The sequence below is a fragment of the Bos grunniens genome, chromosome 5, assembly GCF_055505025.1.
Source record: "Bos grunniens cultivar Pamir isolate PY7600 chromosome 5, Bosgru_T2T1.0, whole genome shotgun sequence".
Classification (NCBI taxonomy): Eukaryota; Metazoa; Chordata; class Mammalia; order Artiodactyla; family Bovidae; genus Bos; species Bos grunniens.
In genome coordinates this window covers 69,544,549-69,558,662 of record NC_141169.1, presented here as the reverse complement: position 1 = coordinate 69,558,662, position 14,114 = coordinate 69,544,549, and the positions used below count along the sequence as shown (strand labels likewise).

The following is a 14,114-nucleotide window of genomic DNA, read 5'->3' as shown; positions in this document are numbered from 1 at the left end:
TGTAAGATGAGTAAGTTCTAGAGGTCTGCTATACATCATATTACTGGACATGAATTTGCACAAACTCCAGGAAATGGTGGAGAACAGGGAAACCTGGCATGCTGGGAAGTCCATGGGGTCACAAAGAGTCAGACATGACTTAGCAGTTGAACAACCATAATGTTGTATTGTACACTAAACAAATTGTTAAGAGGGTAGAGGTCATGTTAAGTGTTCTTAGCACAATACAATACAATATAAAAATAAAATGAAGTAAAATAGAAGCACTCTCTACATACTTACCAAAAAGGGAAAAAACTTAAAAAAAAAAAAAGTTTCCAGTGTAAAAAATGTGTTAGTCACTCAGTTGTGTCCGAGTCTTTTCGACCCCATGGACTATAGTCTGCCAGGCTCCTCTATCCATGGAATTCTTCAGGCAAGAATACTGGAGTGGGTTGCCATTTCCTTCTCCAAGGGATTTTCCCAACCCAGGGATAGAACCCTGGTCTCCTTCATTGGAGGCAGATTCTTTACCATGTGAGCCACTAGGTAAGCCCAGTTTAAAAAATAAACAGTATTTTATTTAACCTATACCTAATTAATGGATATTGAGATTTTCTGCCTTTTTGCTGTTATAAACTGTGTTACAGTTAATAACCTTTTAAATATAGCATCATGGGTCTTCCCTGGCAGTCCAGTGACTAAGACTCAGAGCATCCAGTGTAAGGCACGTGGGTTTGATCCCTGGTCAGGGAACTAAGATCCCATATGCAGCACAGCAAAAAAACATGTTTTTAATTGAAAAAATATACAGCTTCATGCACATGTGCAACTATCTTTGTAAGATATGTTCCTAATAGCAGAATCACTTAGTTAATAGATCCATGTTTTGTGTGATAGATACTGGCTCATTCTTTCACAAGGATTGAGTAATTCACCAGCATCCTGTATGAGTGCTGTTTCTCCCAAGCAGCAGCACTCATTAAACAGCAAAAAACTAGTAAAATGAAGAGAGGAGGCAGATAACTTAGCCCAGCAGTGCTCAATCCTGGCTGCACATTAGAATTGTCTTTTAAATTCTCTCTAGAATTTAAAATTCTAAATTTTAGAATTCTCTTTTAAAAATACTAATACCTTGGCCCCACTGGCAGAGATTCTGATTTAACTGGTCTGGGTCAGAGGCCAGACCTTGGTATTACTTAACTTCTTCGCATTAGTTTCTAAGGTACAGCCAGAGTTGAGAACCACTAGATGGTGGTATCCAAAGAGAGTGCTAAGCATTGGAACACTCCAGTGACTACACGGAATATTCAAAAATTACAAACATGTATCGAGTGCACACTAATTGTCAGGCATATTATCAGTGACAAAGACATGAAATTTCTGTCCCATGGAAATTACTAATTCAGGACAGTTTTTAAAAGTCTTTCTAATCATAATGATTTCATACTAGAATTTTCTTTAACTATAGTAGGTATAAAGCCACTATTTGAAATATCTTCTTGCCAATTTTAAATATTTGAGCATTTGAAAAATTTCTCCTCAAGTATAACTAGGTTGACATTTTTTTAAACATCATAATGTTTATTGCCATGGACCTGTTACTAGAAGGAGGAAAAATGTGAACCCTGCTTTTTTGTTGTTGTTGCTTGTGTTTGTCCTATTAATATTACTATTTATTATGCAGTTTCTATATAGATTCCTTTTCAGTCTCTTGACCATTTTATTAGCTAAAACAACACTATAGTCTATGAATATGCAAGCAGGCCTGTAAACTCCAACACATGGCAATACCCTGAAAGCATAGTGAGCAAGTGAGGAAGCCACAGTCTGTCCCTTGGCCTTGTGAGCTTCTGTTCCTTCCTAGGACACCACACTTACCTGTGATCAGTGATCCTCTGACCTTCATTCAGACAGAGTGAGAGTACCGTTATCCAGCCCCATATTAACTGTTAGCTATGTTTGATTTATTTCCTGTCTTTCTCTGTTAAAATATAGAAATAGAAGCTCTACTATTTTTCTATTCACAACTCAATTTTCGTCCATTCCATTTTTTGAGACCAAGCTAACAGAATACTAATTTAAGACTTAATCAGCATTGGTTTTTCAGTGTAAACATATTACTCTCATTTTGCTTCTGAGATATGCATTGCTGTAATAGATCTTTAAGATGAGATCCATAACTATACCACTCTTTTTGGTAAAAAGAAAGGGAAAATATTATGTGTTCGTTTGAGCAAAAAGAAACACTGTAAGGATAAACCAGAGACTAATGAGATTGAGTAACTACTTGAGAGGATGACCTAGGAAGGATGGGGGAAGGGGTATTCAGGAGAACAACATGTCTCTGAATGTACTGTTGTATAATCCTCACTTTTGGAAGCATGTTTCCTATACTCTACAAAACAACAATGAACAAATAAAGAAAAGAAATATAATCAACATAGATGAGGCCAACATTGAATACAAAAAAAAATCAATTAAACCAAATTTCATATTAATAACAGCATCATGCTAAAGGCAATGAGGAAGTACTAACCCAAGAAACTTTTGACTGACATTTGGTCTATATGGCCTCAGACTGGAGGCAAAAACACTGTAAATAATATTGAAGTTAGTAGGCTTCTTTTTCATAGGGACGTGGCTTAGTAATTTTCAAAATATTTTCTGTATATTTTAAGACTAAGCAAATAAGTAAAATATATTGTGGATGTTGAGATTATATTATACTCCTTAAGCAGTTCAAAAACACACAGAGAGAGGAAGAGGATAAAGCAAACAGTAAAATATTAACATTTGAAGAATGTGGGTGACAGATACATAGGAATTCTTTGTACTGTTTTTTGCAACTTTGCTATAAGTCAGAAATTACGTAAAAGTAAAAGAAAAAATAAACTCTAGTAAAAAACAACAACAACAACAACAACACTAGTGTGGCCATAAAAGGATAGCTAGGTATTGATCCACAGGACAGGACAGAGTCTGAAGAAGGCAATTGCTGTCTACTTCTGCTCAGGTCACGCCCTTGACTGCTTTGAAGTTTGCTGAGCTCTCTGTTAAAGCAGGCTTTCCGAAGGGGGTAATCAACATCATTCCAGGCTCAGGTAAGCCAAGAACCTACTTTGCTGTAACTAATGAACAATTTTCCCACTCGAGTCTTGTCCTGACATAGCTGTTGGATTGGTCAAAAAGTTCATTCGGGCTTTTCCATGACATCCTATGGAAAAACCTGAATGAACATTCTGTCCAATCCAAAATATTAAAACTAAATACAGTTTAGCAACAGTGCAATAGAAACACGTGCTAATATCTTAAAGTGGAAATACAGTGGCAGGTGAATTGGGTGGGAGGGTGGAAGTTGTACAACATCGTAAAACTACCCTATGGTGTCCCATGTCCGTTTTTTAAAATTACTTTAGAAGATTAAAAAAATTGAGACATAACCCATCTTTGGGGTACTGACAATTGCATGGAAGACATTATTCAGATTTTTGTCACACTGTTATTATTATAGAAAATGTAAAACTAAGATTTAAATGAGAGCTTGGAAAACTGCTTCAGTGAATTCAAAGACACCTCTCCCCTAAGACCTTGATAAAGTTTTAATTTGCGTTTTATTCCATTAATTGCACAGGTGGCGTAGTGGGACAGCACCTTTCAGAGCACCCTGATATCCGCAAACTTGGTTTCACTGGTTCCACTCTGATTGGCAAACAGATCATGAAGAGGTATTGGGTTTAGTGTGCTGATTTGCTAAGGATCCTGTTAAACCAGGTCTTTGGCTTTGTTTTTACTTTTTTAAATAAGGTGCTTTTGGAAGGAGAAAAATCACATCGAATGTAGAAGAGAAATCCTATCACAGCAGGGTACTGAAATGTTTGAATACAGTAAAATACTTTCTAAAGTGTAAAACCCAAAGTCAGTAAAACCAGAGATGTATTGAAAGCCTGCAGGCTTCTGGTAGCTTTAACAATTTGGCACAAAAAATTTTTTATACTAAAACTGTGGCCCAAATTGGTTTTGGAAGCTTAAGTAAGAAACTGAAAAGACATATAAAAGACAAATCTGGATTATTTATAAAATGCATTCCTGAAAAACAGTAACATTAGTTCAAAAAAATGCAAACCATCTAAATGTCTAAAATAAGGCAGTGGTTAAAGTTTGTTAACATAATGGAATACTGTGCGGTCAGGGAGAATTTTTAATAACTCTAGACTGTTATTAAATGGTAAATGGAAAGAAAAATAAGGTATAAAATTGTACATATTGGGTAATCCTAACTATGTTAACTAAGGCAAAGGCTGTGTTTGGAAACAGACCAGAAACAAGTATATCAAAATGGTTAAAAAAAGAAAATAGTCATCACTGAGCCATGGAATGGAATTTTGTGATTTTTTTTCCTTCTTTCTGAATTTTTAAATGTATTTTAAATGCTTTAAATAACAAATTTTTTGCAAATAGGAAGTAATAAACAGAATTTTAATAACTTCTAAAAATGGATATTTTCCTCCAGTGTGCCAGTAATCTAGTTAAATGTTAAATTCTTTGCCAGGCCTTTATGTAATCAAAATTCTTACACCCAAAGAATCTGTATTCACCCATGAGAATCTCTAATTATTTGACCACAGAATTTTTAAAAGACGCAATTCTTACAGAAGATTTCTAACAGTCACAAAGCTCACAGAATAGTGTAATGAACCTCCATGTACGTGCTCATCACCCAGCTTCAGCTGTCATCACCATTCTACCATGCATGTTTTGTCTTTGAATAAGTTTCTTAATATTTCTGAGGCTCAATTATATTTTACATCCTAAGTAGTAATTGTGTCCAAGAAACAAGAGAAAGAAACTGAGAGAGTAAATGCCCATATTCCATTTATTTTTCTCCAGCTGTGCTATGAGCAACTTGAAGAAAGTTTCCCTTGAACTTGGTGGAAAATCCCCACTTATAATATTCAGTGACTGTGAACTTGACAAGGCTGTGCGAATGGTAAGAGGAGATCAAGTCCAGTGAAATAGGTGCTACTTCTGAAACACATTTCAGCTTCTTGTTCATCAGGTGCCTTAAAATGAGGTCTGGTTTTATCTGACCATAAACAGAAACCATTCTCTTTATGCTTCGATTTGGGATTGCTCAGGGCACTTAATTTAAAAAATAATGTCATTATAATTAGAGGTTTTTTTAAAACTTGGAGGCCAGCTTTTTACAAACAGATGAAGAGGTTTATAAACATTCATGATTTATATAAACTGATGTAGAGATTCTAAAAGCAAAATTTGGCATGCAAATATTACATTTAAATGTATAGTCTACATTTTCTTATAACACAAAATCTTTTTATCCGTATGTCATCCTTGATAGGTACATCTCTTGTAAAGTACTCATGGATAGAAAAGGGGAAAGGAGAAATAAAATTTCTAAAAATATCAAAACCAAGAATCTCTAAGCATCACTAACTAGACCAAGGGCTTGTGTTTTTTCTCTAATTTCTCTGTGTTGCCTGCTATTTTATGATAAGACAATTCTTAGTGTGTGCAATTTTATGACAACCTTGACTTCCCAAATAACAAAGTATTTTGTCTTTTGCTGCCAAAGGGCATGGGGGCAGTATTTTTCAACAAAGGAGAAAATTGTATTGCAGCTGGTCGGCTGTTTGTGGAAGAATCCATCCACGATGAATTTGTGACAAGAGTGGTAAGCATCTTCAGATTTGCTCTGTGAGTTGGATAGAAATTGTCTTTACTTTCAAAGTACTTCTGGGATTATTAGTGATGATAGTATATTTTTAAAAAACAACACAATCCTTATTTTTTAGAAGTACTTTGTGACATATTTACAGATTAGATTATGATATCTGGATTTTGCTCCAAAATAATGCAGAAGGGGAGGAAGTAAGTCAGGGAATAAATTGACCATGGCTTGGCAGTTGTTGAAGCTGACTGATGGGTACGTGGAGTTTCATTATATTATTTGCCTACTTTTATATATAATTATAATTTTTCATAGTAAAAAGTTATAGGTCTATATTAAAAAACCTGATAAAGTATACTGAAGAGCTATTATTACCTTTATCTTGCTCTGTATTTATAGTATATTAGGTCCTTGATATTTATGGGATATATACCCCTAGGTTATTATAAATCCCTAAATTGCCTATGAGAGGTATACCACTAGATTCTTACAAATCCTGAATTTACAGTAAAATGACAGCATATATATTTCCTCCACTAAGATAGATACATACCTACATACCCCCTGATGTTGGACACGATTCCGTAAATATGAGACTAGAAGCATTTATAGAACTATTAAGATGAATTCTGTGGTAAAAATGAACTCTGAACATACTACAGTGTATCATCATTATGGTTGTAGTAATCACAAATTTGTTTCTAGTTGAAAAACCAGCACCCAGCTTTTCTTTTCCTTCAGAGCCAATTCCCCAATTCCACCCCCAAGAAGCAAAGGCATCTTTCCTCATGAGAGTAGGAAACAAGGAAGCCATACAGAAGGGCAGACGGCGGGCAGTGTCCGGCTCATGAGCACCCCGCAAATTCACGTTTCTGCCTTAGTAAAATACAGGGCACAGCATGACACATCATGGGCTTTCACAACTACAACTTGTTGAAATTTCAAATGCTAAGACCAGAAATGTCACAGATTTGCTGCTATCAGTCCATCAATAATATGTTTTGCACACATAGGAACAAATTAATTTCTTTATTCAATGGCTATTTTTTGAGCATTTACTGAGGGATTTTAGCCAGACCTAAATTCAAAATTCATGGCCCTGTGAGGTTATGGTAACTCCCATTCTTTCTCCTTATTAGAATTGGTCTTAACAACAAGAAATTCAGAAACAGACTAAGATAACTAAGGAGCCCTAGAGATTGTCATTCTGAGTGAAGTAAGTCAGACAGAAAAGGAGAAATATTGTGTGACTTCCCTTATATTGGAATCTAAAAGGAAATGATACAAAATGAACCTATTTACAAAACAAACAGGCTCACAGATTTGGAGAACAAACTTATGCTTTCCAGGGCAGGAAGGATGGGGGGACAGGATAGTTAGGGAGTTTGGGATGGACATGTACATGCTGCTGTATTTAAAATGGATAACAAGGTCCTGCTGTATAGCACAGAGAACTCTGCTCAATGTTATGTGGCAGCCTGAGTGGGAGGGGAGTTTGGGAAAGAATAGATAGATACTTGTATATGTGTGACTGAGTCTCTTTGCTGTCTACCTGAAACTATCACAGCATTGTTAATTGGCTGGAACTATCACGACATTGTGAATTGGCTATACTCCAAAATAAAAAGTTAAAAAAAAAAAAAGATAACCAAGGAGCATGTGTGAGTGATGAATGTTCCATATAAAGATGGTTTTTCATCAGAATATTCTAGTATGTCCTCCAGTGTGGCTATACCATGAGATTTTCACAAGGGCAGTCGGCCACATTTAGGGAGAGGAAAAAGACAACAATGTGGCCATTTTAGAAATTACTTTGCCATGAAGAGTATGCTGTATTGACAAAAATTCCAGAACATCAGGTTTGCTATTTTAATGGATTAACGTTCAAGATAATCTTAATATAATGCATGTGGCTTTTGTTCTGTTTAAAACTCAGTGGTTAAAAGCTTGGGCTTTCACATCAAGAAAACTCTACAGTATTTAGTGGTCATGTGCCCTTGGGCTAGTCACTTAGCCCCTCTGATCCTCAGTTTCCTCATATGTAAGATGGAAATAAATATCTACCTCCAATGCTACCATGAAGACTAAGTGAGGACCATCTGGGAAGAGCTCAGTACAACACCCATCACCCAGCGGAAGCTCGGTGAAGGGTATACATTACTATTATTAACAGTCAATTGTGTTCTGCAAACTGGGTGATATACAGGTGGAAGAAATTAAAAAGATGAAAATTGGTGATCCACTTGACAGATCTACCGATCATGGGCCCCAAAATCATAAGGCCCATCTGGAAAAGCTTCTGCAGTACTGTGAAGCTGGAGTGAAAGAGGGGGCCACCCTGGTGTATGGAGGAAGACAAGTCCAAAGGCCAGGTATGATCACCTCCAGGGGAGGGATGCTGGGGGCCTGGCTTCTTAAGTTGGAATAATTGGTAACAGGCTTCATTACAGCACCATCTTGCCTCAGAAGTAAACAGTGGCATTTATGTTATGGTCAGAAGAAATACATTCTAGATCCTGCTTGGCCACTTTTAAGCTGTGACACCTTCGACAATAGTTTTGGTGAGCCCTAGTTGTAAAATGCGATGAAATGCGCACATCCTGCTTTACAAGGCTGTGAAAATCAAATAAAATGATGTGACAGGCCCTTAGCTATGCAGTGAACAAGCGTAATGGATAAGTGTGTTTCAGGAGCTGGCGGTTTTCATTCCTGGCAATGTGAGGCTTAATCTTAGCCAGTTTATCCTGGGAAGGATTCATTACTGTTGTGTAACTGTTAATGAAGAACTGACTCATTAGAAAAGACCCTGATGCTGGGAAAGGTTGAAGGCAGGAGGAGAAGGGGATGACAGAGGATGAAATGGTTGGATGGCATCACTAACTCGATGGACATGAGTTTGAGCAAGTTCTGTGAGTTGGTGAAGGACAGGGAAGCCTGGTGTGCTGCAGGCCATGGGGTTGCAAAGAGTCGGGCATGACTGAGCGACTGAACTGAACTGAACCCAGTACTTGTTACAGAAGTATGTGAATGACTCCATGCCATGATACCCAAAAGGAGAGAAAAATGAACAAACAACAGGTGTAAAACCTCCTGTCTTACTGTGATAGACTGAGTACCAGCCGTACGACTGGATATGATGTGTCTTCTATGGGATCCAGTGTGTAACACAGCATCACCGATGAAGTATTCTTGCCAAAAACATTTAACCATGAATCTAACCATGCCTTTATATCATATTTTCTATTTAAAGCAGCACAGGGGATAGGGAAACAAATCAAATATCATCCCAAAGAAGCAATGACAAATCTGAAATGCCTAAGATGTTCTGCCGGACAGCTGAATCAGTTTGTTTAACAAAGTCATGCATGTGTGCTAAGTCACTTCAGTCATGTCCGACTCTTTGCAACCCTATGGACTGTAGCCTACCAGGCTCCTCTGTCCATGGGATTTTTCAGGCAAGAATATCAGAGTGGGTTACGATTTCCTACTCCAGGGGAATCTTCCCACACCAGGGATCGAACCTGTGTCTCTTGAATCTCTTGCATTAGCAAGTAGATTCTTTCCCACTGTGAATTCACCGGTTTAACAAGTCAGTGCCATGAAAATTAAGGGGTGGGCATAAGGGAGGAAATGTTCCAGATTAAAGCTATCTAACAACCAAATGCAAAGTGTAACTTATTTGAATCCCTGAATCAAACAAATCAACTACAAAGAGATATTTTCTAGAAATCAGAAATTGAATACAAATATCAAATCATTATGTTGTACATCTGAAATTAATGTTATGTGTCAATTATATCTCAATTTAAAAATTAGAAGTTAAATTGAAACAAACTATGAATAAGGGATTAGCATTAATTTTGTTAGGTATGATAATGTACATTACAATTTATACTCCAAGTATTCTAGTACAAATCTATGTCTCTGGAATTTGCTTTAAACTATATCAGCAAGGAAAAAATGAATCAAATCTAGCAAAATATATACATAAAGATTTATTTTACTATTCATTATACTATTTTCTCTACTTTTACATATGTTTGAAATTTTTGTAATAAGGACATTAAAAGTATAAGAACCTAGGATTGTTAACACCAAATAGGAAAATGAAAGTCTTCTTGGTTTTACTGACCCAGAAGGGAAGAAATAAAAGTTGTAATGTAATTAAATGAGAGAACTACTAATTGAAAATTACACTATAATTGATGTTATTTTCTTCTGGTTTTCAAATAGGCTTTTTTATGGAACCTACTGTCTTCACAGATGTGGAAGACCACATGTATCTTGCCAAAGAGGAATCCTTTGGGCCTATTATGGTCATTTCTAAATTCCAAAATGGGTATGTTCCTAGGCATAATTTAACTGGGTTGGCTAGATACAGGTTTTTTTTTTCCCTACCACTGTGCTATATACAGAGCATACAGTTAAAGAACATACAATTTCTGCTGCTGCTGCTAAGTCACTTCAGTCGTGTCCGACTCTGTGCGACCCCATAGACGGCAGCCCACCAGGCTCCCCCGTCCCTGGGATTCTCCAGGCAAGAACACCATAGCGGGGTGCCATTGCCTTCTCCGATACAATTTCTACCATAATAATAATTGACAAATAATTAGAAGAGAATGCTAACTTACAATGTAAGTTGAAATAAATTTTTGCTCCTTAGCTTAAATTAATGGCTGACATCATATGGTATTTGCTAGTTTTAATTTTTGTACAGTTGGCATTTGAAACATCTCTGGAATAAGGCCAGTAACTGAGACTAACAGAAGTGGTTTTTGCATTTACATTTTTAGAGAAGGCATCATCTATGAAATCTGATTTTCCCAAAGAAAGAGTGGAGTGTTTTCTCCACAGGGGATCATGCCCCCAAAAACCTAAAACTCAACTCTTTGTAGAAAGCCCACAGTCACCTTATAAACAACCGTAAATGACGTACTGGTTTGTCAGGGTCCCTGAAACTTCCCAAAGTGTTTAGCATATCAAAGAAGTCCATATGGTAACTGAGTTCCTATCATAATATTTAATATAATAGACTCTCTGGTATACTGCACACAGTTCTTTAGAATTATGGCTTTAGTTTTTCTTTAACCAATGAGAAGGTGGTAAAAAACAGAATACCCAGTTCAGAAGGGCTTCTTGGTCTTTGATAGATTGTAAGAGAACTTTGGGGACACTAAATTGTAGTAACATTTTGACATACTGATCGAAAGATGCTCTTTTAACCTCTTTTCCTAATTATAAATTCCCCTATATGATAGTCGTGTTAACCATGCAGATATTAGAAGCCAGGTTTAGAGAATGTAAGCCTACATAAATCACAGATCCTATCCTCAAGGAGGTCACCATCTAATAGGGGAGACAGACAAAGAGACAGGCAGTTAACCCAAGAGGGTGTAGGTGGGAAATGCAGTGGGTGGAGTCTGCACTGACCACCCCTGTGGGTTTGGGTTACTAGCGTAATTCCTCTATTAAGTTTCTCTATTTGTAAAGTTTATCTATTTGTGAAGTTGGGCTAGTTATTAATAGTATCTATGTTTTGGGGTCATTGTTGGTGATGGACAGGGAAGCCTGGCGTGCTGCAGTCCATGGGGTCGCAAAGAGCCAGACACGACTGAGCGACTGAAGATTTAAATGTGTTTGCTGCTGGTGCAGTTGCAATCATTGTTATTATTCTAAAAGTGGACAAGGTGTACTATGAAGCTGTGTGATCTCAGCAGTCCTCAGTGGGCACTGGCATCCAGCCATCTTTCAGCCTTAGTCCAATCTATGAATATCTTCAGTGCGATCAAGTGCAGTGCATCAAGTGTGAGAGTTTTAGCAGAGTCTAGTCCACTCCAAGTGAGATTCCACATTTCTCATGAAAGTTGAAAATTGGATAGAGACAAGATTACCTTTGAAAATCCCTAGGGGAGGCACCACATTCAAGCCTTTGTTGTCTCTTCAAAGAATTCAGCACAACTAATTTTTCTTCCAGCTTTGGAACAGAAATCCCATTTCCTTGCCAGATCCCCAGATGAAATCTTGGCTTGCATTTACTGGCCATGTTGTAGAAATTTCATGTTTTTTTTTTTTTTTTTTTTAACATTAGGATGACACTCATAAAGATGAGATACAGTATGGCAGGCACATGGGAACTGGAACAAGCGGAGACACGAGTGGGTTCATGTCTGCACTGACTTGGCCATGCACACATACTGAGACAGAAGGCAGGGAAGTCACCAGACCCACTGAAGGAATGATTTTACTACCCTTTTATGGGATTAGCCTATTAATTGAGTTCACATGTGATGTTGCCACATCCTAGTATAAAGAAAAATGAAATGTTCTCTTTCTCCTTGGGAACTTCCTGTCTAGTTGGAAGGTGACTGAGTTGGAGGAACGTGGGCTACCCGATTATAGCTGACTTTCACTGAGCATTTCCTTTGTTCCAGACACTACTGGCTCATTTAATCCTTATGACAACAGACAGGTGCTATTATTACTATTTCCATTTTTTCACAAGAATACAGAAAAGCTGGGGGAGATGGGGTCATTTGCCCAAAGGTCACCCAGGCAGTCTGGCTGCTGAGCCTTCTCACTGGGCCACTCCACTCTACCGCCTAAGCAGTAGCACTGATGGGATCTGAGAAGGCTTCAGGGTGAGGCATGGAATGAGCCCGTGAACTGTGCATGTAAAATCTGAATAGATGGAGGGACTGAGAGGGTGCTCTGAGAATATATAATATCTATATATGGAACTCAGGGGAAAGACAAATGGGGTAGTCATGAAGGAAACCCAATGAAGAAGATTGAAAAGATGACTTCAACTCAGATTTTAAAGGGTGTCACATGATATATGTGAAAAAATACAATACTAGGGTTGTAATATCTCATTGGGCGTTTCTTTTGGTGTAAGCCTGGAATATTTCATTTATAAAAATGTAAGCACACTGGCAGTAACGTTTTCCTGTTTCTAACACAGAGGGGAAAAATATTAGAACATAAAATGAAAGTGTTTTGCTTTTACATTTAATGAGGTTTTATGTCTTCCTAAAAACATCTTATAGGGACGTCGATGGAGTGTTACAGCGAGCAAATAATACAGAATACGGCTTGGCCTCAGGAGTTTTTACAAGAGACATAAATAAAGCCATGTATGTGAGTGAAAAACTAGAAGCAGGAACTGTTTTTATTAACACCTACAACAAGACGGATGTGGCTGCTCCTTTCGGCGGATTTAAGCAGTCTGGGTTTGGAAAAGACTTAGGTATGAATATGCCTTACCTTTCTACTGCACATCATAAAAAGCCCGCTTCGTGCTTTGTCCAACACTTGTATGTTGCTTTAAAGGGCATTTCCCACATGGTAGTTGATCTGGGGTTTCAAGGGCATTGATTTTTCTTTCAATGTTAAACATTTTTTAAAAACTTTTTATTTTATTTGGAGTATGCTGATTAACAATATTGATAATTTCACGTGGACGGCAAAGGGACTCAGCCACACATATACACATATCCATTCTCCCCAAACTCCCCTCCCATCCCAGGTTGCCACATATCAATGGTTAAACATTTTATTGAACATAACGTACATATAGAAAAGAACACAAATTGTATGGAAAAGGGCTTCCTTTTAAAAAAGAAGATTCCTATCGAAAAGAAAACACTGACAATTTAGCTAAAATATGTTCGGTTGTTTCTTTTAACCTGACATTCAGCATGAACTTGGTTTAGGTGTCATGGGACCAAGTGGAACCAAGAAAGGAAAATGGGTAGAAGGCAACAACCAGCTAGCTCCAAGAATGTATGCTGTCTCTGAACCACTTGGCAGTCTTTCAGAGTCCACACTGAAACTGGCAGAGTTTTCTGGGCCTCTGGGAGCTCAGAGTTTGCAGAAAGCCCCCAAAAATGTAATTTACAGTGGGCAGCAACATTATCGCATTTCCAGTAATAGCTTATTTTGAAAACTAAATACATACCAGGCCTATAAGAGCATATCAGCAGCCCTCACAATAGCCATGGGAGCTTGCTATCCAGTTGCTAAATTGTGTCCAACTCCTTTCGACCCCATGGACTGTAGCATGCCAGGCTCCTTTGCCCATGGGATTTCCCAAGCAGGAATACTGGAGTGGGTTGCCATTTTCTTCTCCAAGGGATCTTTCTGATCAAGGGATCGAACCCGAATCTCCTGCATTGGCAGGCAGATTCTTTACCACCGAGCCACCAGGGAAGTCCCAGCCATGGGAACCCAGGTGCTATTATTATCTTTATTTTACAGATGAGGAAAATGGCCCTCAGAGAGACTGGGCAACTTGCCCACAGTCAGCCAGCCAGCCATGGACAACAAGACTGCAAAGCGAGGTCTTCCAGCTGTGTAGCCCATGTCCTCACCCCTCACAGTCTGGCATGTTGTTTCAAAAGTTGAAATGTTTGTGATTTACCAAAATTACAGTCTGCTTGTTAAT

General features: G+C 37.8%; 1 protein-coding gene across 6 annotated transcripts in view; it reads left to right on the top strand.

The window, feature by feature from the left end:
• ALDH1L2 (aldehyde dehydrogenase 1 family member L2) overlaps positions 1 to 14,114 on the top strand; it is a 62,854-nt gene that overhangs the window by 42,811 nt on the left and 5,929 nt on the right. For 3 of the 6 annotated variants that reach the window (XM_086401114.1, XM_086401118.1, XM_086401116.1), the window contains 8 exons: positions 2,996 to 3,083; positions 3,614 to 3,707; positions 4,870 to 4,969; positions 5,576 to 5,674; positions 7,878 to 8,043; positions 9,905 to 10,010; positions 12,718 to 12,917; positions 13,928 to 14,113. In XM_086401114.1, coding sequence (XP_086257240.1) covers positions 2,996 to 3,083; positions 3,614 to 3,707; positions 4,870 to 4,969; positions 5,576 to 5,674; positions 7,878 to 8,043; positions 9,905 to 10,010; positions 12,718 to 12,917; positions 13,928 to 14,085 — 1,011 coding nt within the window. In that variant the 3' untranslated portion in view covers positions 14,086 to 14,113. Of the gene's footprint in view, positions 1 to 2,995; positions 3,084 to 3,613; positions 3,708 to 4,869; positions 4,970 to 5,575; positions 5,675 to 7,877; positions 8,044 to 9,904; positions 10,011 to 12,717; positions 12,918 to 13,927; position 14,114 lie in introns of those variants that run through there. The other 3 variants (XR_015164021.1, XR_015164022.1, XM_086401115.1) reach the window with 2 other exon arrangements.